The sequence below is a fragment of the Fistularia commersonii genome, chromosome 2, assembly GCF_037954325.1.
Source record: "Fistularia commersonii isolate RoL2024-O1a breed Wild chromosome 2, RoL_Fcom_v1.0, whole genome shotgun sequence".
Classification (NCBI taxonomy): Eukaryota; Metazoa; Chordata; class Actinopteri; order Syngnathiformes; family Fistulariidae; genus Fistularia; species Fistularia commersonii.
The window spans coordinates 4,099,702-4,125,501 of record NC_141285.1 but is presented as its reverse complement, the minus strand read 5'-3'; the positions used below and the strand labels follow the sequence as shown (position 1 = coordinate 4,125,501).

The following is a 25,800-nucleotide window of genomic DNA, read 5'->3' as shown; positions in this document are numbered from 1 at the left end:
AAGATACAAGCAGTGGGATTTTTTAGACATGAAATATGGATCTGTTCAGTTTTTCATCATACAAACCAGTCCCAATGAACCAGCGACAATTGATGTCAGCCTACGGATACCAAAACCAGAGTTTCAATCAAAGTTTACACCCTGCTCTCTTGCAGCAGATTAGAGGGACTTTTTGTCTACGATCGCACGTGGTGATCTGTTACCGTCACAGCTAACTCTGAAAGTTGCCGCTGTTTGAGATTGCGATTCATTGGTTGAGCAACTTTTGCTGAGATCTTAAATCCTAATCGTTAACCTCAAATCATACAAAAGAGATTTCTTTTAAATACATGTACTCATGAGTCTAATAGCAGGTTGGGGGAATAACTGAATACACTAAATATTCACCTATATACGGATGTTTGGATTTTGTCTTTTTTTTTTCAATATTAAATACGTATCTATGACTGGGTTATACACCAAAGTAAAAACCTAAAAATGTTCCGTAATTTTTTTTTCTTTTAAGACGCTTCCCACAGTTTGGGTTTTTTTTTAATTTTTTTTAAGGATTCGGTTTTACACCCTACACCCTTTGTGACAGAGAAGATTCCTGGAAGACAAAGTAAGTAATAGCCTGGAGCCCGAACACAACGAGTAAAGCGATGTCACAACATGAGACTGTGGTCTCGAATCAGCAGTAACTTTGTGGCGACCGCTGAACCGAAGAACATCGCAAGCACCTCCCTCACAGCTTACGTGTCACCACCTCCCCCAAACCCCATCCGCGGCCCCTTACGCACCTGGATGTAGAAGGGGATTCCGGCACTGCGGCGAGTGGCACACAGTTTGGACGCCGGGTCGCTTGATTTGACCTCTTCCACGACCTCGGAGAGCCAGCGGGCCGGGAGCTGCTGCAGGGTCAGGCTTCCGCTCCTTACCCACAAAAAAAAAAAAAAAAAAAAAAAAAAAAAAAAAACACAGCATAGTGAAGAATCCTCGGCCTTCAATTGCTTTTCTCTTTACAATATATCACACTTCGAATAATCTGCAGGGAAAAAAAACAAGCTTGGATCACGCAGATGCACTACATCAACTTTCATGCTCTTTGGTGAACAGCAGCCAAAGAGGTGGCTGCCAAAGGAGACCGTGAAGTCGAATTCTTATGGGGTGTCAGATAACGCACGGATCTCCCACAATATACTTTTCGGAGACATGGAGCCAGCGGTCCTAAAGATAGTGACTGTCAGATTCCGGCAAAAAAGGAAGGATCGACTGCGTTATCGCCCCATCGAGCAGCTGGAAACTGAATACGTGTGGGACGAGATCTGCGGAGTTTTGCGTCTCCATTTCCTTTGGCCACACAAACGGACATTCTAAGTCATTTGTCATCTTCTGTGGGGCATCTGGGATGTTTAAGAGAAAAACAAAACAAAACAAACACAGAGGCTATGATCAGAGGCCAGCATGACCAGCCCGCGCCCACAAGAAATCTGTTTCTACAAGCGGCGGCGGAGAGAAGGGGACGGATGACAACGGTCGGTTTTGAGGAGCTGTGGGTGCAGTACGCACACCATTGTATGAAAAAAAAAATAATAACAATTGACTCCGGGAAGGGGGTATACTTACACCATACTGACACACACGTGCAGAGGTGAGCAGTATCATACTAAAAATACAACAGAAAAAGGGGAGTATGAATTGCAGTTTCAGAATGAAAAAAATTGGGGGTAAAGCAAAAGAAATAGAATGAAGAGAGCGGGAGAGGAGAGAAAGAGCGCAAACACAAGTGGAACACAGCAGAGCATCAAAAGGCCGTGGTTAAGCACCCTGCAATCAACACCCCATAACATAGCACACGGCCTGCATACCATGCACACACTGCTCTTCCCCTCCTGAAAACACTCGTGTCCACACAAGCAGACGCACACACACACACACACACAGAGTTTTCCTCCTCGCGACCACGAGAATTTTGCCCTCCCGTTACACAACGCACTCGCCTTCCTCTGACAACTCAAGTCTCCAGAAGTGAACCATTGAGTTACGACTCGATGCCGGCAACTCCGCCGCTGTGTTATTTTGTGGTTCGTCACCTGTCGCCTGTCTGAGGGGGCCGTCTGCCGCCCGTCGTGGATGAAAACGACTAAGTGAGCGATATTCCAGCAAAGCGCGACTGTTCACTTTTGAAAGGGGTAGCGAAAGGTCCACAGAGGCAAAGGAGTGTGTGTGAGAGTGTGTTTCCTACCCACTGGGGCTCATTTTGCATTAAGTGCGGACTTTGACATGGAAGTATGACTTTGATATCGCTTTCTAAAATCAATATCTGTCAACATCATCTGCATTCATTGACATATCATAATAACCAATCAGTAGATGATGATGATTCTGCATCACGCGGCTCTGAGCAAACTATTAATATTTTAATACGGATTCAATACGCAAGACAATGCTGCTTCAAATTTATCCGCATTTGTCTTGCATACTGGCACTGTTAGTCAGTAGGATGATCTGTTCACATTAAGATGCTTAAAAACAAAAGTGATAACTGACATTCTCCAAAAAAAAACATTAAATAAAATAGGGGAAAATATATTCTTACTCTCTTTATGAGGTTAAGCAATTGAAAACTAACCACAAAGGATGAATTGGATTACATGATTTCTTAAAATATGATGATTAGCAAAACACTCTATTTTCTTCACAAATATTTACTATTAATGTGTCAGCAGTCCTATTATTATTAGGGACGGATAATTTGTTCCTGCCAGTCCCAGAGCTCACACACCCTGCTGTCTCGATCATACTGGCTTTCTATCTCTCTGTCCTCTCTCTTTTTCTAAGCCAACCGTTTGAGACAGAAGGCTGCCCCGCGTTGAGCTGGGATCTGTCCAGGGTTTCTGCACTGGTTGAAGGTGTTTTTTTTTTCTATGCTGCTGTCACAAAGTGCTTGTTCACGGGAGGGGAGGATTCTAGGTTTCTGTAAATCCTGTTGAAGAGCGTGGTCCAGACCTGCTCTTCATGAAGTTATCTGTGTTGTGATTTACTGCTATGTAAATAAAATCTGACTTTGCTAAAAAAAAAAAAGGCCATACATGAAATCTGTTAATTGGATCTACCCCTGCCACTTTTCTTGTTGACACAGTCCTGATTTCTCTTATTCAACTACTAAAATCTCGAATTAAAAAAAAAAGGACGCTTGTACGTATGCTTGTATTGATAATGGTGTTCGTTTAAATCCATATTTTCGCAAATCTATCAAAATGTCAGTTTGTCTTATCGAATGCGCGTCCGTCAGCTGTCCATTGTGACCATGAAACCCTCATGTATTTATAGCGTCTCACACCCGAGTGGCTGTGTGGAGAGGTGCCCGTCTGCCACTTTACAAAGCCCGACATTCATCTCCGTGTTGCAGGCCGATGCCTGCGGCCATTCACGAGTATTAACTTTCAGCTTTCTGCCCGGAGTGCTAACGCACCTGCACAGCATGTCAGTGAGGCGCACAAAGCCCACATAAGCCAGTTCAAAAGCGCCACGATGACGGGACTGCAGGAGCTGATGACGGAAGTAGCGTCCGACCCCCTCCACCTGTAACACACACACACACACACCGAATTTGCACATGAACTGCGGCTAAAGGACAATACAGCTTTCTATTGCAGTGTGTGTATGAGGGCAGGAAAGTTATACCGTCTGACTTCAAAAAAGTCTTACACTTAAGCCTCCAGCAGCATAAATGTGACCCGTTACAAAGGGTCAAAATGACATAACTGGAGTGAAAAGGATTATGTTCGCGTAGTGACACGCGGGGTTTAACACGTCACCTGATCATTATGCGCGCAAGGGGACAAGCCTGCTGACGGGAGAAACACCAAGAATGAGGGACCTCTCAGTGCTGAGGTTAAATAAAGAGATCGGAGTCATATGTCCCTTATAGGTTTGCATGATAAGATAATCCCCCATAAGTGGTGGATTTTGCAAATTGAAACCTTATAAAAGGAAACAGGATAAACATATCTGGTGTATGTCAGCGGTAAAACATCACTGTGAGGATGTTGGATTGAGAGATACAGTAAAAGTATCATTAAAACACTGCCTGTCGCTCTTTATAAACAGATTGGTGACATGCCGCACTATTTGGCGTCTTATGGAACATCACTTTTTACACAGAGATTATTATGGTGGTCAATAATGAGAAATGTGGGATACTAACTAAAAGTTGGTTCAAAATTCAAATCGTGTTCAGTGCATGTCGCCAGCCTCATCTGGTATTTTTCATTTTGTATGATTTGAATTAGCACACTTCATTTTAGATAGATGGATAGAAATTAATCCCTAATGTATCCTCAGGGGGGCACAAGCCAGTCCCAAGCTCAGATAAATGCAAAGGGTTGCGTCAGGAAGGACATCCAGCGTAAAACATCTGCCAAAATCGAATATGCAAAAAAAACCTCAGCATTCTGCTATCATGGTACTGAAGAAGAGAAATAGGAGGACTTTGTTAGGAATGTTCTGGAGGTGAAAAGAATGTCAGATAGATATATGAGTCTGAAACTGGAAATTGAAGGTGTGATGCCCCACTGGTGGGATGTGAGTTAGAGGAGAAGGAGAAGTTCTGATTGTGAGGGGCAGGAGCAGAAAAGGGGTGACAAATTGATTAACATATTAAGAAAAGAAGTATTTATTTATTGATATCAAAGCATCATGATACACAATAATTTACTGAAAATGAGCCCTATTTATATCTGAATGGTGAAAAGTGAACACTGAGTGTGTGTGCATGTTTGTGTGTGTTTGTGTTTATGTTGGACTTTTGGTGCGGATCCTCCAGGGGTGCAATTAAGTAAAGGAAATTGTTAAATTCTGAATCAACCCACCTCTTTGAACATATGCCATTGTGTTCTTGTGTGAGTCATTTTTCAAGGTCAAGTGACTTTAGTAAAATGTATCCTGTAAACACAATATAAACATTTTATAAAAAAAAAAAAAAGAAAAAATTCCAATCCACACAACCCACGGCTGTAAATTAATGTCCAATCCTACGCATGAAGTGCAGAAAAGCACATGTTTTCAATTGAATTCTGACTGAAGGCAAAACAACAGGCTGTGTAAAAAAAAATTAAAAAAAAAAAAAAGCTCCCATTTTAACCTTTTCTCCATTTGGCAGGAGAAAAGGCCCTCAAACACTGGCTGCGCTCTTGTTTTAGAGACACCACTTGGTTTTTCGGCCAGCTAGCATTCAGCATGTCAGGCATGAGAGTGGCATGGCGGTGGCGTGACAAGTGTGTTCAAATAAGGATGCTGAGACATCCACATAATGGCCACTGTAAGTAAAACCATCCAGTTAGTAATAGTGTTAGCAACATTATTCTAACTATACACACACACACACAGACACACACTGCTGAGCGCCATTTCTGTGGCACTGTGTAAACTGGTGAGTGTGTTGCAGGTGAGGCGGCAGGGCGAGGCGGACGCAGAGCACCAGCGCCCTGTCATTACAGCTGTGGTGTCACCGCCACCACTGAGGCGGCCAGGCCCCGACTTAGTCAGGGGTGGCATGGAGGGCACAGGGAGGGGTGGCAAAATCCCATTGCATAAAAAAACAAAAAACAAACAAAAAAAAAAAAAAAAAAAAAAAACACAGGGAATGGGGGGGTGGGGAGAATCTCAAGGGCCCCCTCGGGGGTTGTCGGGTTAGACACAACATTTGAAATTACACAGACCTGCAGAGGCACCATAGCCGCTCAAAATATAACGGAGTGAAGCAACTACTTTTACGAACACTGGGAGCGAATGGGCAGAAATCCAAATTGAAAAAAATGAGGCATTGTATTAATAAAGAAAGATCATTTTCAGGTTAATGAGAGGAAATGTAGGGCGGCCTGTTACCCCGGCTCAATGGCCGCTCGGTAATCCAGCTGACCTTGCCGACCCAAAGCGGACTAACATAAACACCAAAATATGGAGTGCATAAGCCGCAACGGTACCGAGCCCGATGACTTATCACATCGGCGGCCGGAGCGAGCGGACTCCCAGGACAGGCCTGACCTCACCGGGGTAAAAATGGCACTGACTACGAGATGGCCGTGGCTGCCGGGGCCTAGACCACTGCGGGTGCTGAGCCGGGCCAAGCCTGGGGCCGCTGCTGGGCCTATTTAAAGCCTCCCTCCCCGAAGGTTCCCGTCTGTGTAACGGTTTTAAAAGGGCCGAGCAAGCTTCCTGCACGGGGCAGGGGAGGGAGGGGCTTTATTTAGACATCAACTTCCTGTTCGCGAGCGTGCCCGTTTCCCTGAAAAACTTCCATGTGTGGAGAGAGAAGTTTCCCAAGTCTAATTACACGTATGGTTCAGGGGCCGTGACAGTGACCCAAATAGCCAACTTCTCCCTTGACAGCGGAGGGTTAGACAGCACTCTGATAATGTTTGTTGTTGCTGCGGCTCGAGCAAACTGCAACCAACAGGCGGAGTTATAAAATCCTGTTTTTAGAGTGAGTACAGAGATTAGAAAGCCATACACCCTAATTTTAGACTCCTCTATGAGGGCACTAACGGTTTTTGTACTCTTCTCCCGGTTATTTGTGTTCGAGAGGTCGAATAGTATAATGTAACCACAAGCGGCTATCAAACCCCCAACCCCTGCAGTCTGTGCTGGATATGACAAGAACATCTATATCAACCAGGAATCCTTTTTGACACGAGTAGAAATTTCCTGAAAACGCAACGAAAGCATTGTGAATTCCATTTGTATCCGGATTCAAAAAGTTGCGTGTCAAAATGTTTTTTTTCCAGCCTACATTATACTGATGTTACAAAATGCAAGAGGAGGATAGCGTCGCAAGACACAAAACATATTTTAGGACGACCACAGGGTGATATGATGGATGGGACATCAAAATAACAGATACAGAGGGTCATGATTGAACTTTACAGGACAGATGCACTAACGCATTTGTTACCACATTAAGCAGTATCTGACTGACATGTATGGTTTAAAACCGAGTACAGGCTGCAGCTTGCTGAAACCTGCTGTCGGTGTGAAAGGCTGCTGGCAGGTTGTGCTTTTCCCTCTCTAGGCTGATGCACTGAACAGAGGGTTGGGGTAAAAGTGGCAGTGTTGGGCAAAAAAACACGGCGGGAGACACATAAGGAGAGACTGATTATTACCTCCGGTGTTTGTATGAAAACTGTGTGGAGGGGGGGGTCTTTTTCCCTCGCTCTCTTCTGCTGTGAAAATTCTCCGCCTCCTAAAAAGCGTGTGTAGCAGACCTGAACTGAGCGAAACGAGAACCTCCCACTATGTGGTCAGGTTCCTGCTCTGGATTTGGTTCACCTATCTTTTTCTGCATTTACTTACTTACTACAGATACCACTTCTGTGAGTTTTTCCGGTCGTGGACAAGCAATTTACATGAACAAAATACTATCTGAATTGTTTCCACCTCATTTATTACTAAACTGCATTTTTTTTTTTTTTTTTTTTTTTTAATTATCATTAGTTGGATCTAATTTTTTTTAGTTAATCCAAAAGCAATTTCTCACTAACTTTACAAGACCGCCAAATAAATAGGTTAATTTTCAGTCATTTTCAGATTTTTTTTTTGTAAATTTAAAAAACAAGAGTTTAAATAAATATGCCCAAATACTTTGCACGCTCCTCAAATATTTTGTTTTTTTCCATTTCTGGAAAAGTGGTCAAGAGTTTATGCAGGTGTTACAGAGTTTGTGGGATGTCAGAGACAGTTTGTATTAGTTTAAAGAGCTGTCTGAAATGGTGTCTGTGTCCCTGTTTTGCCACCTAGAAACAAACCATCTACTTTCACACAGCCAACTTCAGAGTCTTCAGAAACGCTCCATGATTCATTCATTCATTCGGTAATAATTAATTCTCTAGCAAGCCCTAACAAAAACAACGACGTACTGTGTACTGTGTGCTGAGTAGGAAGCATGAAGCGCTCCTGCTGTGTTAATAGCAATGTGTGCTTGTGTTTGTGTGTGAGTGTGTGTGTGTGTGGATATGTGGATGTGGGTGTGTTTCTCTCTTAGCTACGACACGACCAAACAAATGGTCTGTCTCCCCATGTAACCAGGGCTCCGACTGATCCAGGCACAGCTATGCCAAATAAACACCAGAGCTGTCAAAATCCAGCTGACCAACGACCTCGGTGGTCTTTTACACGCACACATGCACACGCTGGTAGAAGTGTTGCCCGCTGCCTTGTTGGCCAGTTGTACGGCTATAGCGGCGCGCATCATCCGCCCGTTGATACCAATAAATATCAACAAATAAAGTTGAGAAAAAGCAAAATTGAGGACAACAGCCTTCATGTCGCTGTTGTGCCCATGGTGGCACGCGGTAAAAGAAACATGAGTGACATCATTGGGCCAACGGGGATGTAACACACGGCACCGGCTGGATGGGGATACGTTTTGATCCCACACGCAGATGCGCGTGCCATGTCATGGCGACAGTAGGGCCGGGTTGGATTTCTCGGGCCGGGCCCTAACTTTCCGAGCGCTGTCGTCCCTTTTTTTTTTTTTTTCACATACAGACACAAAACACAGAACTGATGACAAGCGAGTGGACCAGTCACAGGCGGACGCGGGTTTCAGATTTTCCTCCCGTGTCCATGTGCTCCCTTAACATGAGTTTGTTAAATCATCTGTTATGTAACGGGGCCCGACACTATAGTTACCAGAGTGGACGGCGCAGTATCCAATACATCGGCGACAGTGACCTCATGCCGCAGCGGCGGTGACATCGTCAGCCCATTTTGGTGGGCAAGAGTCCCGGCTGTTTCATGCCAGCTGACACTCCGTTCAGTTTAACCTTCTGAGATATTGCTATAGTGTGTGTGTGTGTATTATTGTATTTATTAATGGACAATAATTTGATTATTATTATTTTTGTTGGAGACAGGCAGGATGGAAAAATGTAGAAATATGGACAATTATTTCTGATATTGATCAAAAAATGTATTGAACATGTTTTTTAGTAATAGCTCAGTGGCTTTGCATTGATCTGTCCATTGAGTTAAGGTGATTTATGGCTTATTTTCAGATCTTTGAAAGGGTATGTTGTTGAAAACCACGCTTTTTGAATAAGCTTAGAGGGAAAGTGATATAGTTGGAGACTAAAGAATCATATATCACATTTTTGAGCATAAACAAAAAAAAAAACCTTGGAATGATGTCACATGACATTTAGAAAAGGTCAATTTTATGTCAAGTGTTTATACATTAGAATTATGCTATCCACATTATTTTCTAGTCATACCGCAAGTCAGTATGATGAAACACAAACAAATATTAAATAAATCCAATCAGATGTATAGTCAGTAGCATTTGTTGATCGTATACCATTTCCTGTCATTTTAAGGTTGATTTACTAATATGCATTATAAATTGAGAAGATTAAGAAGATCTGATTTTTGAGAGCGTGGGTATCCTAAATAAAGGATGGAGGAAAGGCTAACCTTTTTTATAACCTACATTTTTTTTTATTTCCTTATATCTGGGAAGATCCTCAAAAATACTGAGGCCTTTCGAGATGATTGTAATTTTAACATGATCAACAAAAAAGGCCATGTGAAAACCCCCGGAAGGTAAAAGTGTCCATCGTGCACAGAGGCATACATTCATGCTATCACACTTCCCTCTGACTCTGAGAAGAATGTAATTTTACACACACACACACACACACACACACACACACACACACACACACACCATTTACCCCCTACGCAGACAAACACAGCCTATGTCTGGTACCCTTGTTATTATGGACGTTAACATGCTGAACCACTCAGACGACTATTCCTGTGTGAGTTTGTCTGTGCGTGTTTTGTGTGTACGTGTGTGTGTTTGTGTTGTTTGCAGTGCTCAGTGTTTTCCTGCTGGTGGTGGAAGTGATTTGGAAAGAATGCAGTGGAAAAGGGAGGGACAACGGGACCGTTAAACCAGCAGGACCGGGCCTCAAATGAAAGCGCGGCTCTAACGAGGGCGGATGCTAATTGAAGAGCCTCCCAGCGTGGCACAAACATAAATTCCCATCATTCTCTGCTACATTATGTATACACAGGTAAGAGCTAAGAGAAAGAAAAAAAAAGAAATAGAAAATGACTTACGCCTTTGGGCTCAATAGAGCCAGATATAAGCTAATCTGGAAGGGGAAAGCAAACATTAGTCAATTATCCATGCAAATGATCTGGTGTGTTTCACAAATGACTGATGGGAAATTCACTCACTTATTTGCATCAACAATGAATATGACTGAGTTTTCCTACTGGGCAAAAAAGAAAAAAAAATCAACATGCATTACAGCAGGAGTGCCCATTTTATTTTAGCTTGGAAGCTACTTACAAATGACTGAGTCAAAATGATCTACCAACTATAAAAATGCAAGACATATTTATTAATAAATGCACTGAGTGATCTTTGTGTTGCTTTTTCTGCAGCAGGCTCAGAAGGAAAGACTATAAGATGCTGCCACAAAGCATTTTTGTACGCCTGTAAAATGCTTAAAAGGGCACACAGATAAAATAAAACCTAAACATCTTAGAGTAGGATCATAAAGCACAATAAAATGACTATATATTGATGCATGTTATGTGAAATAACATCTCTCTCAAAAACATAATGTTTTGAGGCGAATTAAACTTGTGTAACTTCATGAGCCATAATTTGTATGAACGGCCCAAAAATGTCGTTACACATTTCCCTTCTTCAGAACAGCAATGGCGGATTGACAGAGGAGGCAAAAGTCGTCAATCCATTCTATATAGAAGTGATAGATTTTTGGCTTCTTACTTGGTCCAGGACACCCACTCATTTCTACATCCTTTTTGAAGTTCAGTAAGAATGAATTGTTGGTTTACAAGGCGACTCACTAGCTCGCCCATGTCAAAAAAATATTACTAAATAAAAAAATATATAAAAAACATTGATCAAATCTATCAAGTGACAAACATCATAGTCTGGATGTATGATAGCTTTTCCTGCTTCCTTTTTGCTTTTTTCGTTGCCATTCAATCTACCAACACTGCGTTTGTGATCGACAAAGGATACTATATGACACAATAGTATATTCTACTTGAGTATGGAAACTTCTCAGGGAACACTGTGTGTCCTGCATAATGGAGAGGAGTTTAATTTCACTATTATTGCAATGTGTACAAATGACTCAGCATTCCCTTTTTTGTTTCCCTACTATTTCACTGGTTATTTTCTTTTAACTGTGTGCTGATGTCTAGATAAACATTTGCAGATTTGAAAAACAAAAAACAACTCATTTTTTCACTTTTTTTTTGGCCTATCTAGAGATAAATCCTTGTCAATTTCAAGTCATTACTTGCCAACGCAAATAAACAGGTTGCTGAGCATTGCGATTTTTTTTGTCTTTTTTTATCATCATCATTATCTCCTGGTCAGTGACTAACTGGCGTAATAAAGCTCCAGTACGGCAGCTTCGGCACAAAGTCACAAATCAGTGATATTTCTCTGACCGAGGATGCCAAGATTAAGCATTTACAGCTGTGTTATAGTCATTAAACATTTATCCCTGCTTTTGGGAGTCTTTAGAGGATTAGGCAGCTTGAATTCTTTTCCCCCCATTTATTGTTTTATTCCCATGAAAAGAACAAAACAATGTGAGCTTCCATCCCTCTGACTTCCTTCACCTGTTTGTGGCATTAAAACCCAGAAACACTGAGAAGCAGATCTGGAGTCAGTAGGGATGATACTGATCCAACAAAGCATGGGGAGATATCATTAAATAAACAAGACAAATAAGTCTCCTTGACAAGATCAGTGAAGTAAAAACTGCCAAAAACATGACTGGGAGATTAGTAAAAGATACATCCAATAAAAAACAGGGACATCTTCATTTAATCCATTTATATTTAAGTATTTTGCAAATGGTTCTCCAGCCATAACAGATTATGGTTCTTATCTGTCAAAAATGAGTCCCTGAATAAAGGCATTCATTTTGTTCTCCATTTTAGCCTCTCACACACACGTACACAAACACACACATATGCATGTATCTATACTTTTCAAATGTCCTTGAATAGCTGAGGCATTGGATAAGGCTCAAAAAGAATTGTCATTCAAACAAGAAAAAAAAGCATTTTCAGGTGGAGAAATGATGCTTGTTTCTAAATCAATCATTTTTTGTTGTAAGTAACGACAAAAAAATAAGGTATTCCGTCACTGATTCCTATTGACGATGAGTCAACATAGGCATATTCCACAGGCCTAAGGTCTGATGCGAGCGCAAACTAGTCACTTCTTATTTGCGTCGGCATTCTCGCCAACTTCGGTGAGAGCGAGAACTACGGCAAAAAAAAAAAGATGGAACGGTGCAGGGTGGTGCATATGTCACCTCGGGATCTCACCTGTTCTTCTGTGATGAGTCCAGGACGTGTGTGTGTCTTGCTGTTGACGAAGTGCAGAGGCAAGCTCTGGCACAGCTGTCCCAGCAGCATGGACACTTCCTTCATACTCCGCCAGCAACACACCAGCACCATCTGGGCAGTCACCCTGTAACGCTCACCTCCTGAACAAAAAAGGAGAATATGAACATTTTTAAAAAATGAATCAAATAATTTTGTTCAATAATTTGGTGTAATTATGTAATTGTGTTAAAACGAGATTAAAAATAGCCTTATATTCACATGAATTAGGATTTCTTTAGATTGAGTCACATATGCAGTAGATATTAAATGAATAATCCCTCCCATGCAGAGCAGGTAAAATGTATTTTCATTATCATGTGATTCGTTGTGCGAGGATAATGTACAAAAAAGTCAAACACTGCCCTCGTCAGGAGATCCATGATATAGCAGCCTCAAGATATGACGATACAGCGGTCTCGGTTAACACCATTAAATAATATTTGTTATGAATTAAAATGCATCTTGTACACCAAATGTACACTTACAACAACAATTCTAAGGATTTTTGGAACAAGATGCTGAATGGGGCCATGGCATTGGCGATGTGTGACAAACCTGACACTATTGATGACGCGTGTGCGGACTCTGTGGAAGTTCCATCATCCTTCTCATGTGTTTCCAGCTCCCGGGTGCTGGTAAAGAAATCATTGGTGTCCCTGGGCTGGATCTCCTGCAAGATCCTCTGCAGTCCCACCGAGGTTTCTGAATCTTGCATACAACCACACACACACACACAAACATTAGATTCTTGCATCAACCAGCCTCTAGCCTATAACACTGTGATGAGATGACAAAACATAAAGCAGTCAAGTCATTTGTTTGGCAAAGTCACCACACTCCAACAAAAAATCCAATTAGTTTCCTCTATTTCAGTGTCTTAAAATAAATCTTTGTTCCGTTGTAGCCTGAAATTTCCATGATCTGTAAGACCTTCCATTCTGTCTTTCATGTTGGAAATAAGAGTACACTTCATTTACACTGCATTTGTATCATTTTCCTGGTGATCACACGCTGTGATACAAAATGGAAAAAAGCGCGGGCGACCCATGCTGACGAAGGATTTGGCGTAGGGATTTCTTTTTCAGGTGGAAACAGAAAGCGATTGAATGTGAGTTGAGGCATTCTGAGGTTTTTCAAGAGTCCCTGACATCTTTGCATCCTCTTAAAAGGTTATTTTCCCTGTCTTTGCCAGGATATAGCCGTGTTGATGCTTTTTTATGGCATTATATTGGAAACAATATGAACTACAGTGACCAAATAATGTAAGTTGAACACATTCTATGATTTTGGTCAATGTAGTATGCGGTAGTCGCGACATCACATTTGTAAAGACGGTTTCAGACCTGGGACTTGCCCATCTTAACTGGGGATTTGAGTGTAAAAGACCCTCAGGCTTGCAAATTGATTATTTGGTCCCACTTCTGCCAATTACATAACTCATCTCCGCGTCGCCTGGCAGTCACGCAGCTCTGATGGCACACAATGACTTTCCCGTTAATGAGCTGCAGGAGAACGTTTCCATTAATAACTCCCTGTGTGATTATTTCCTGATGCATGCTGAGTGAATGCATTACAGTCGAACTTTGTTAGCAAACATGAGTCACAAGGCTGTGCGGCAGGAAGTTAGTGTGGAGAAATACGAAGCTGGGGGAAGCGGCTCCATGGAACTCTTACGTCATCTTCCACCTGTTTGATTTGCTAATAAAAGCGGAATCTTTTGAGTCAAGTAAATCATGGCTAGTTCTAGGAAAATCAGTAATAGACGACCGTCTAAGACAGTGTTTCCCAACCTTTTTTGAGCCACGGTACATATTTTACATCAGAGAAATCACAGGGCCTACCACATAAAAATGTCCAAAACATTTTTCTAATGAAATAGAATGAAACTTTGATCTCAATTTAATCACTAAATGTGAAATCTGGCCCTGCTCGGTTGAACACAAAGCTGATATTCTTGCAGGAACTGAGGAAATGCTATCTAACTTCCATTGTATTGTCTGGAGCTCACCTTTTCTACTTTCTTCTGACCACTACTCATACTTGGGCCTTCATCTGGGTCAGAATGTTCTTCAGGAAAAGAGGCTTTTAAAATATGTAGCCATCATGAATCACTGCCGCCTTCTCACTCGAAGCATCACTAATTGTTCAGCTGTTTGAGCAGCAGCAGGTAGATACTCAGGTTCATTCACTACACCTGTTGACATCTAGTGGAAGAACATTTAATTGTTCTGCCTGTCACTGCATGCTTCCCAACACAGATAAACATTCGAAGACACGTTATTTTCGTTGAATAGATAGTTTTCGGACCAATCAGGTGAAAGTGACTATTTGACCACAGCACACCTGATGATCTCTCACGGTACAGTGGTTGGTAAACACTAATCTAAGAGTAGGTTTTATTCAAGAAAACCTGGTTTACAGTTCAAACTAAGCTGTTTAATGTGTGAAACTTGTCAGGTATAGGGGTGTATTTTTGAGACGTGTTTTTCAGCGATGAACAAACTCACTCGACTTTCAAGTATAACACCAAGTAATAATAAAAATAAATAAATAAATAGTAATTGTGATATAAAATCACCAGTGTCTGCATCCATAGGGATGAGTCCTTCTGGGGAGGAGCTCTGGACGACGGGGGAAACTACATCGGACAGCCTGCAGCACACGGCGATCAGCTCCGTCACCAGGCGCCTCCACTGCTCGGTGTGATACAAACTCCTGACACACAGAAAGCGGGTTCATGATTGGAACATATGGGTGAGAAAAGTGATGCCATCCTATAAAACCTTGAAAAAATCCTGGACATCACTATTACCCTGTGCATCCAACATATCATGGTGTCAGGGAAACATTTAGGGTTTGTGCTTTGGTGAAGTTCATCGACTGGATACCTTTCATATAAGGCTTAGTGTTTGCTTTCCATCAAAATGAGACCATTAAATTAATCTGTTAAATGTGCACAGAAATAAAATAAAGAAATAGAACTACAAAAGCACAAGATAGACAAGTTCAAATCACAGCAGTATCCAATAACCTTGAGAGCACTGCAAAACCGAGGGGACACATGCTGGAAAGTGCAGTTTTTGGTGGCTTTAAAAGTAGTACCGTAATTTCCGGACAATAAGCCGCTACTTTTTTCCCCGCACGCTTTGAATACTGGGGCTTAAATAACGATGCGGCTAATATATGGATTTTTTTTTTTTGGGCTAACGGGCTATCAAAGCATTTAACCTCATCACATCGAACCAATGAAATTACCGTGAAATTTTTAGACCATTCAATTCCAACACCGAAGAGGACAATTTCAATGGTTTTAGTGCACAGGAGGAAGACGAAGATAGCGATCAGCTGGAGTAAAAACAAAGCGAGGATAGAAAATGGATGGATGGACAGATTTCTCCTTGTGTTATGTATTATTAATCTTTTTCATCAGCCGTGATAAAGCCACTGCTAGGGAAAAGCATTTTTCCCAGTATGTACAGTATTTAATTAAAGGTTTTTAAAAAATATGTCTGTGTTAATACAGCGGCTTATAGACAAGTGCAGCCAATAAATGCACAACTATAGTTATTTAGTTATCTAGAGCCGGTGCGGCTTTTTTTCAGGTGCGCTCAATAGTCTGTAAATTACAGTAAGTATGGCTGTGTTAGAAGTATTCTCACTCTGTGTTGAGACGCTGCAGGATGGCAGTGATGCAGTGGGCTCTGCCGTACAGAGGGAAGGAAGCGGCAGCCTGCAGGAGGCAGGACTCGGCCCTGGAGACCTCTGACTGCAGGCAACGCAACAAGAACTGAATCACTGAGGACAGAAAGTAAAGTGCATGATGGTGTTAAAAAATGCTGTGGGGTAGGGGGGCAGTACACGTTGCACATAGAACAATTTTACCGGCCAGAGTGTTGACTTCTATTGTGAGGGCTTCAGACGTCTGGGGTGAAGAACAAGGGGGCTGGAAGTCAAAGCCCTGATCGCTGGCACAACAGGACAGGGCCTGCGTCAGTTCTGGCTGGTCGAGCAGCAGGCCGAGGAGGTGGGCTGCCGTCACACTGTCAAAGGGTTTGGTGCTGGTGCTGAGATCCAGAGCGACCTGAAGGACACAGCGCATCCTCTCCGGCCTCTGACCTCATCAAGACAGAAATCACATGGTACACAGAGACACAACAGCAGGATATACAAGTATGCTGTAAATGGAAAATGTTTCTTTTCATATTGTTTGACTCAGTCACAAAATGCCTGATCTATTTGGAATATCTACAACTATCAGACCCTCAAACGAATTGCATAACAATAAATTCAATGTAAGTATTATACTTAACATAATTTAGACCTACAGCTGCAGACACACCAAAATGGCAAATAAAAGGAAAAACATTTTCAAAAGCGGGCCTAAAACTTTCAAGACCCCCCCTGCACACCTGTAGTCCCACCGCTGATGGGGGGAGCTTCCATAGCAACGCCGTGGCCAGATGTTTAACTTCCAGGAAGTTGCTGCCCACACAGTAGAGAACATTCTGGGCATGGGCAGGGGTCACAACTTCGCCTAGGGCAAACCCCTCGGGTCCTGTGGGAAAAGCAGAAGTAGTGAGAAAGACAGAGATGGAACGAGCCAGAGTAGGAAGTAGAAATCAGTAACAGTTCAAGTGAAAAGGTCTCGCACTGAAATTTACAGGGGAACGATCACGCGTAAACAATCTGAAAATGATTGTGCTTCTGTTTACCTGCCTAGGAAAATGCCTTAGTAAAATGTCAATGAAACAAAAAATCTATTTGAGGGCGTTTTATGCAAAAAAAAATAAAAAATAAAAAAAATTGGGGGACGGCGTCCCCTCAGTTAGAAGGTTGATGGTTCAATTCACGGCTCCTGCTAACAGCATGGCGACGAAAAGTTGCTCTAGATGACTCTACCATGGGTTCATCAGGATGAACAGAAAAAAAATAAAGATCATTTAATATAACCAGTGTAATGAATAAAGATAATAAAATATAAGTGGTGCCAAGATTTAAGATAAATATCTATAATTTATACGATCTTTTCTCAAAATGAAAGCATATATTTGATCCTTGTAAAAGTCTTCATGTTAACTAGACTTGAATTTCACTTGAGTTGAGAGAGGTGAAACATCTTTAAGGGAAGAAATTCAAGTCCAGTTGCCAAGAAAAGACTTTGGACCAGGATTAACCGTGAACAGGATGACCACAGACATATTTTTGATGTTTATCTTCCATCAAGGTTGTAATTAAACTAGATTCAACTACTTCAACAATGACAATGATGTTCCAAAAATAATGAGGTTTCACCCAGTGAAAGAATTCTGTCAACCAGCTATGACGGTGTTCAAATTAGAGATCTGTTTCAGCAGCGAGGCGGAGTAGTTCACGTACCAGTGCTGAAGGTGAAGAGTTGGCCCAGCAGACCCAGAAGGTGCAGGGCCATTAGGCACTTGGAGAAGGATGCTCCAGGTACCAAAACCTCAAACAACTGCACACAAAGCCAGTGCAGGAACTCCTACAGCACACAGATGTATAAAACCCCACATTTATTTCAAAGTGGAAGGGGAAAGGTTGTATAAATATGATGCATATGTATGCATGTATGCGTCTATGACCTGATACAGATGCAGTGTATGTTGGTCTCGCTCTCGCTGCTCAGAGTCTCTCTCCTGGGTGTGCCTCTTCTGCAGCAGCTGAGTGCTGTCCTTCACCCTACAGAGCAACTGAGCCGAACAAATTAAAAACGAGCTCATCAGTCTGACATCTCGATGTCCCCTCTATGCACATCAAATCAGACATGGAGACTTTTTCCAAATACCAAACGCAATGTACACTATATGGCCAAAAGTATTTGCTCACCTGCCTTGACTCACATATGAAATTAAGTGACATCCCATCCCTAATCCACTGGGTTCAATATGACATTGGTCCACCCTTTGCAGCTATAACAGCTTCAACTCTTCTGGGAAGGCTGTCCACAAGATTCAGGAGTGTGTATGGGAATTTTTGACAATTCTTCCAGAAGTGCATTGGTGAGGTCACACGCTGATATTGGACAAGACAGCCTGGCTCTCAGTCTCCCCTCTAATTCATCCCGAAGGTGTTCTATCGGGTTGAGGTCGGAATTCTGTGCATGCCCATCAAGTTCATCCATACCAGACTCTGTCATCCATGTCTTTATGGACCTTGCTTTGCACACTGGTGCGCAGTCATGTTGAAAGAGGAAGGGGCCAGCTACAAACGGTTCCCACAAAGCATGGGAGCTTGGAATTGTCCAAAATATCTTTGTAAGCTGAAGTTTTCAGAGTTCCTTTCACTGGAACTAAGGGTTCGAACCCAGCTCCTGAAAAAAAAACCCACACCATAATACCCCCTTCACCAAACTTCACACTTGGCACAATGCAGTCAGACTGACAAAAGAGTCCACATGTCAAGGTGCTTGATTCTATACACCTGTGGCTATGGAAGTGATTAAAACACCTGATTCCAACTATTTGGATTGGTGAGTGAATACTTTTGGCCATATAGTGTATGTTAGTGACTGACCTTCTTTAACAGGCTGACTGACTGCTGTCGGACTCCGGGTGACTGACTATTGAGATTTGGGGGCAGGAAGTGGCGGATGGCCTCCATTTCCTGTGGGGTCAAGGACTCAGTGCTACGGTGGCTCTCACACACAAAGCCCAGAGCGTCCATCCTCACCTGTGAGACAGGAGACACCAGCATCGATCCAGTTTATCAATATCTATCTCTCTCTCCATGTGTTGGTAGATTAACAAGCAAACAAGGGCTGACAGCGCTGTCCGTTTGAAGAGTCTCAATAAAGTGTTTCACCAGCTTGAACTGACTGACAACAGGGGAAATCTTTAGTTCGAGCAACTCTGAGAAAATCTAACATGAAAGAAATCATTAAAAAAAAAAAAAAAAAAAAAAATCGCACACAAACCAAATTTTACTGTTGGTAAGGAATACAAGATCACTAACTTGATCATGTTTGTGCACCAGCGCTTGTTTAAGCAGGCACAGGGGCACCATTCCACCCCAAGGACCCTCCTCCGGGGTCAGCGTCACACCCTGAGCCCTGGCTGCCCGCAAGCACGTCATCAGCGCCCCTAGTGCCCCCCTGCTCCCCGGCGGACCTAATCAAAATGGAAAAAAGTAAAGTTAAAATTGTCTCCAGTTTTGTTTTGTTTTTTAAATCTCTATTATTGGTCAAGTATGTGAACAAAAACAAGAAATAATAAATTTCCAGTGTGCTCAAAAAGTGGTGAGCATGAAAAGGAATGGCGTTAGAAATGCTCCTGCTATAAATAGACTCCTAGAAAAAGAATAATAGAAATCGAGATCATAACGGACCTTATATGGTATCTATAGAAGTCCGAGTGAGCAACGAGAAGGGAATAACGGCATGTGTTGGATGTCAATGTGCACTTATGACTTTACCTTTGCTACAGGATGGTGTGTCCTGTAATGCCTGTACCATGTGCGCAAGACTGGACGGGCTGCAGCGGAACAGTTTGGGCAGGAAGTAGTCTAGAATATATGTGGTCTGGTCCAGTCTGGCACAGCACAGCACCCGTAGTAGGGGGCTCACCCACATGAGGTGCCAGCAATGCATCCAGTCTTCTGAAGTGGCCTGATCGGCCCGAGCGGCCAGCTGTGCCTTGTGGTTGACAAACAGCCTCTCCAGTAGGTCGCTGGCATACGGAGCCAGGGTCTGGTCACCCATCAAGGCTAGCAGGCACGAGGGCAGCTGTGGCTGGATACCCAGCAGGAACTCCGCCCCATGCAGCTCAACGATGCAGCCGAGAGCCCCATACTTCCCCCTCATGTGCCACTCCAGCTGCAGCAGGCTTTGTGTGAGCTCTTTTATGTAGGGGTCCTTGCTCGGGTCAGAGATAGCAGGGTTAATGTGCTGGTGGAGGAGGAGGAGGTTGCGGAAAAAGGAGCGGATCTGGTGGCGAACCCCGTCCAGCGGGTGCTCCCAGTGGGAGTAGATATGCTCAAGGAGGTTTCGCTGTAGTTCCGATCCCCCGCTCAGAGACCGCCGGAGGCCCGGTGGGCAGATGTTTTGCTCCCCCTGCAGGCAGTCCAGGGCCGCACCACTCCACAGGGTCAGCACCCGCGCCACCACCATAGCAGTGCTGGATTCCTTTACACTAAGATGAAGATCGAAAGAGTCAGATTTAAAAAATGCATGTCATGTTAAACGCCGTGTTACAAAATGATTGATTTCAGCGCAGGTGTCAAAGCTTCGGACGTGCCTGACATCTAGATCCAGCAGTGTGTGTGGGATCAGCAGCAGCAGCTTTTCCCACTGAGGTCCGGGGAGGGCGCCCTTCCAGCTCAGCATAGCCAGAGCCCCATGACACAAATACAGGGAGACCCCCTGCGGGCAACTGCTGGAGCACAGTGCCTCGCATTGCTGCCGGAGCCACTCAGGGGCTGGGACCAGACCCTGCACCGACTTGCAGAGCAGACTGCATACCTGAAAAAACAAACAATATATTTATAAGTCAGCAAGTAGAAGAAAATCTACAGGGGTGCATTTAAAGTTTTTTGTTTCATTTTGATCATTTTCTTTGTTTTTGACTTGCACAGTGTGACTCAGTCACACCAGATGAGAACTAGATAATATCAAACAGGACCAATGATTATCAAGGTAAACCATTACATTAAATTACATTACGTTGCATTTGGCAGACGCTTTTATCCAAAGCGAGTTACAATAGAGGACATACCAGATGATTGTTTTATTTTGTTTTCACTCACAACAGAAGCAACTTCATCTCTGGGCCCCATGACCGATCGAATTAGTAGGACCACAGCCATGCCCGCAGTACTCTGGACGGCCTGTATGAACTCCTCTACATGCAGGAAAATTGACAGGAGAGGGAAAAGGTTTTGGGAGGGGGTAAGTTTTACAGGGTTATATAAATGAAAGAATTACCATTAAGGGTCAAACACTGCTTTGCAAAGGATCTACAAGACAGAATAAACATTTGCACGTCTCATTCTATCACAGCCTTCACATCAAAATCAAATGTGGCCGGTAAAGCCCTTTCAATCCCGATGCTGCATTTCAGGCTCTTTCGTACCATCAGTGACAATTTGAATGTAGCAGCACAGCAGACAGCTCAGTGTGTCTTCCAGGTCGCAGAGATCCCGGCCAGCACCGATGACCTCCTGCGACCTCTGGATCACCAACATTGACGTCTTCACCGCAGCCAGGCAGGAGTGCATCAGCTGGGCCTGTGCAATGTGACGACCTGCAAGGCATCTTACACAACAGGGAGGAGGTGACAGAGACAGAATTCAACACCAAATAAAAGTGAAAATGTTAAAAGTGATTAGTCAATGTTACTTAAAATAAAATAAATATATAATAATCATAATAATAGCCGCAGGGAATCTTCAATCTTTGTAGTTACTGCTAAAGGCTAAGACAATTCATATTTCATTATATTTCTTATTCTTCCTCCTTTCTACTATTATCTATTACTGTAATGTTTTTTACTTGAAACTCTGGCACAACAATTTCCTTCGGGATTAATAAAGTTGTTCTCATCTCATCTCATAATAAAAGTAAATAATAAAAATACAAATAAATACTAAATTAATAAATAGAACAACAAAAAAATACAATAAAATAAATCAATTAATTAAAAATGAATAAATTGATACCCCATTCTGGATTTTTATTTAGTAAAAACCAAAGATAGGGATACATCTGCTGTGTGAGAAATGTGAGTAAATCCTTAGCTGGGTTAAACAGCTGGGATAAATAGGTTATTAAACACTTTGCCCATCAGTAAACTATGGTCACAAGAAAATTATTTATAAAATCAGCCCGATCGTCAAGATCATTAAAACAGTGATTTTCTGGATTTTTTTTTCTCATTTTGTCTCTTGTAGTTGAAATGTACCTACGATGAAAATTACAGGCCTCTCTCATCTTAATAAATGGGAGAACTTGCACAATTGGTGGCTGACTAAATAATTTTTTACTCCACTGTATATTCCCTGATCTGACCATTGATTCTGCATCAGATTTCTTGATTTTAACTCGAATATTCACATGGAAGTGGCATTTTGGGGGATAGACTTAGTTTATATCTCAGGTACGTCTGCTAATAAGCAGACATTGTGATGTGTTTATTGAAAAGGGGGTTTCTGATCATTGTGAGATGCATGATTTTTTCCATCCCTAATGGACTGTTGCACCTCAAAAAAAAAAAAAAATCAAAAAAGTAAAATCAATATGAGGAAGAGAATACAGACAAATAGTCAGCCCAACCTGTTCTGGCGAAGGTATTCATTCAGTCCCTTGTGAAGGAACTTCAACACTACATTAATGAGAAAGGAGTCAGTAATGGATTGATGATGGATTTAAAATCAAGATAGTTGTAAATATACCTTCTGGCAGAAGACTGTAAATGCATCTCTCCCCTGCAGGCATTATAAAGAGATTGGGATTATAAAGACATATGTACAGAGCCAAAAGCACAAGTTAAGATATACTATTATCTCTTAGGTTTTAAAGTAGTGGAAACCAGCAATGTGAGCGGCAGTTCGAACTTACCTAGAGGGAATCCGTCCAGACAGGCAGTGACGGTGTTCACAACATGTGGGTACTGATCCGTAGTCGAGTTGGACAAACATTCAGAGATGCAGCCACACCAACACGACACACACCGCTCCTGAAGCCAGGCCGGTACTGAACCCAGGGCGCTGAGGAAGAGGCCACATTGATAGAGCATATGCAATTGAATTGACAATAAACTAGATGGATAGGATCAGTAGTGAGTCCATCACAGGGACAGCGCATGTTACATGATCTGGAAATAAAGCCTGATAGGCCAGACTGAGACAGTTCCAGACATGTACAGAGGAGATATAGTGAATACTTAAGTAGAGGGAGGCTGAGGTTTGAACTGCCAGGAAGCCTAGAGGAAGAGCGAATAGGAGATTTATGGATGGAGTGAAAGAGAACGTGAAGCTAGTTGGTGTGCGAGAAGAGGGTACAGAGGATGGGGTTAGATGGTAGAAGACGATTCACCGTGGTCACCCTTGAGGGGAGCAGCCGAAATGAGAAAAGCAAACTTCTTCATGCAGCGACCACCACGACACAACCTCCAGTAATTATCTATTTAAATCTGCATTGTTTGCACAACTCATATCCAACATTAATGCAGTTGAATTTGCTGGAAAGATGACTGCTGTTCATAATTTCCACATTTCTTTGTTGCTGCATGAGAGCATTTGGTTTGTTGAATTTCAAATTTACCTATGAATTATAAGAAGAACTGTGTAAATTGTGAGGGGATGAAAGCAATGAGAGCTAAAGTAAGTTTACCATGCCGCCAACCGTGATAATATGAATACAAAGCTTTAAATGCAAAAGAATTTGCATTATAATGTAAAATGTTAGAAATGTGTGGATGGCTTCAGCTGTGTACCTGGCAATAGCCCGTCGCAAGGGGTTTTTGGCCTGCAGGGAAATATAGACCAGAGCCAGTGTGTGCAGACAGGCTTCTAAGAGAGATCCACAACCCTGATTCTCACCCAGCACCTCCAGCTGGGACCCCACCTGATGCAACAGAGACATGGAGACACTTTAGAGAGGACGCCTGTTCTTTCTATTTATAAATAAGTGACAATGTCCGTTTACAAACTGCTCTTCATCAATTAAAAAAAAATCTAACCAACCTTTTTAACCAGCTGGATCTGCTGCACTGGCTCGGTCAGTTCTAAACATGCCTGCAAGGTTTGTGCAATTTGCTTGACTCCGTCTTCTTCTTCATCCACAGACAGAGATGCTGTGAAAAAAAGAAACACAAAAGTATATTGATAAACTAAATACAGTGACACGTCATATGTCACATTTGTTCAACAGGACGTAAAAATTACCGATCAGCCGGTTCAGTGTCTCCTCTTCCAAAACCAAAGCCTCAACTTTAGCTGTCCTCTTCTTCACCACCATGACTCACTTCTTCAGCATGGGGAGTACCCAGATCTAGACCGGTACACAAAAACCTAAAGTGTGCCAGCCATTACAAACAAACAAAAAATAAAACAAAAAAAACAAACAAACCACACACAGACAGATGTTTTATCCACAACCGATCTTGCCTTGATTGAGCCTTGCATGTCCTGTTAGCATTATCTAAATACTTTGACAGGTATACCACGTTAAAATTAGACACACGCACTGTGTTGACAAAATATTAAACAGTCTGGTATCATTTCGAAATAGATTAACGTCTATATTAAAGATATAAAGTGGTGGCACACACCTTAATACAGCATGTGGCGTTTTCCTCTTCTTCGGCTAGTGGCTAAAGTAAAGCTAAGTGATAGCACGCCTTTACTTCCGGTAAAGTACATTTCACAATAAAATCCAAATTTTGCCATTAAGGGCAGTAAATTGGGCAGTAAAAATTATCCGTAACTGTTTTGTGCCCACTCTGGAGAATAGAAAATATATAGTTTGATATGTGTGTGTGGGGGAAAAAATGTTTTCTTGATAATTACCGAATACGTGTTTGTGAGTTCGGGATTTTTTGACGTCATTTCCTATTGAAGTAATTCACCCATATGTTCCGGTTTTATTCTGATACATTGACGAGTATAAATCGGCATGGCTGAGTTGCATTGTGTGATTAGAAGTTCTGGAGATTTTCGATTTGAAAAAAGGCAAAAAGATCTCAAATCTTTACATTAACAGATCATTCATTGTAAATCATGACTGAATGTTTTGACAGACTAATTATCTTGATGAGGAAAGGTCTAATGTGACGTACTTATATTGCGACCTGTGTTTATTGAAAAAGCTATTCAGTTAACTTGGACTGATATGATTCCTTAATTGTCTAACCGGTTTCATTTTGACAAAATGTAATTCCTACTCTCAGTCAGCAACCATTGCTCTGAATTTTTTTTTCAGGTCAGCTTTTCATATTCACGATAAAAATGTAAAAAAATCAAAATGTATTTCAAGCCCTCAGCTGTACTTTCGATTTTTGCCATCACCCATCATATTCAACATAGCTGTGCCTTTTCCATATATATTGCATGAAAACAGAATGAGACATTTATTATATCCCTCAGTACGGTGTTTAAAGATTGTCAATTATATTACTCTCATGAAAAATGTGCTCTCTCACATGATTACACATGATTCTCCTCATGATTACTTGCGATAATGCTGTAATAATTCCTACACTGCTCAAAAAAGCATGCAAATGTTTCTGTTTTACTGCATCATCCCACTGCCACTGCCACCTATAATGTATAAACTTCACCACAAGGGCTTCCAGTCTGACTTCTTTGTTTTTACTCATTTCATTCTAATGCACATCTGCCGATGATAGTCTGAATATGACA

At 42.1% G+C, this 25,800-nt stretch overlaps 1 protein-coding gene across 3 annotated transcripts in view; it reads right to left on the bottom strand.

The window, feature by feature from the left end:
- thada (THADA armadillo repeat containing) overlaps positions 1 to 24,749 on the bottom strand; it is a 102,917-nt gene extending 78,168 nt beyond the window's left edge. The window contains exons 1-23 of one of the 3 annotated variants that reach the window (XM_086164790.1): positions 24,711 to 24,749; positions 24,325 to 24,450; positions 24,124 to 24,233; positions 23,874 to 24,004; positions 22,997 to 23,145; positions 22,831 to 22,863; positions 22,712 to 22,760; positions 21,513 to 21,694; positions 21,187 to 21,281; positions 20,679 to 20,902; positions 19,858 to 20,573; positions 19,399 to 19,553; positions 18,961 to 19,116; positions 18,030 to 18,137; positions 17,806 to 17,929; positions 16,839 to 16,984; positions 16,312 to 16,540; positions 16,089 to 16,224; positions 15,008 to 15,144; positions 12,985 to 13,137; positions 12,370 to 12,530; positions 3,455 to 3,564; positions 780 to 912 (exon numbers count right to left, since the gene is read on the bottom strand). In XM_086164790.1, the coding sequence (XP_086020916.1) occupies positions 780 to 912; positions 3,455 to 3,564; positions 12,370 to 12,530; positions 12,985 to 13,137; positions 15,008 to 15,144; positions 16,089 to 16,224; positions 16,312 to 16,540; positions 16,839 to 16,984; positions 17,806 to 17,929; positions 18,030 to 18,137; positions 18,961 to 19,116; positions 19,399 to 19,553; positions 19,858 to 20,573; positions 20,679 to 20,902; positions 21,187 to 21,281; positions 21,513 to 21,694; positions 22,712 to 22,760; positions 22,831 to 22,863; positions 22,997 to 23,145; positions 23,874 to 24,004; positions 24,124 to 24,233; positions 24,325 to 24,397 (3,510 nt within the window). In that variant the 5' untranslated portion in view covers positions 24,398 to 24,450; positions 24,711 to 24,749. The remainder of the gene's footprint in view (positions 1 to 779; positions 913 to 3,454; positions 3,565 to 12,369; positions 12,531 to 12,984; positions 13,138 to 15,007; positions 15,145 to 16,088; positions 16,225 to 16,311; positions 16,541 to 16,838; positions 16,985 to 17,805; positions 17,930 to 18,029; positions 18,138 to 18,960; positions 19,117 to 19,398; positions 19,554 to 19,857; positions 20,574 to 20,678; positions 20,903 to 21,186; positions 21,282 to 21,512; positions 21,695 to 22,711; positions 22,761 to 22,830; positions 22,864 to 22,996; positions 23,146 to 23,873; positions 24,005 to 24,123; positions 24,234 to 24,324; positions 24,451 to 24,710) is intronic. The other 2 variants (XM_086164807.1, XM_086164798.1) reach the window with 2 other exon arrangements.
- Between the last annotated feature and the right edge of the window lie 1,051 nt (positions 24,750 to 25,800).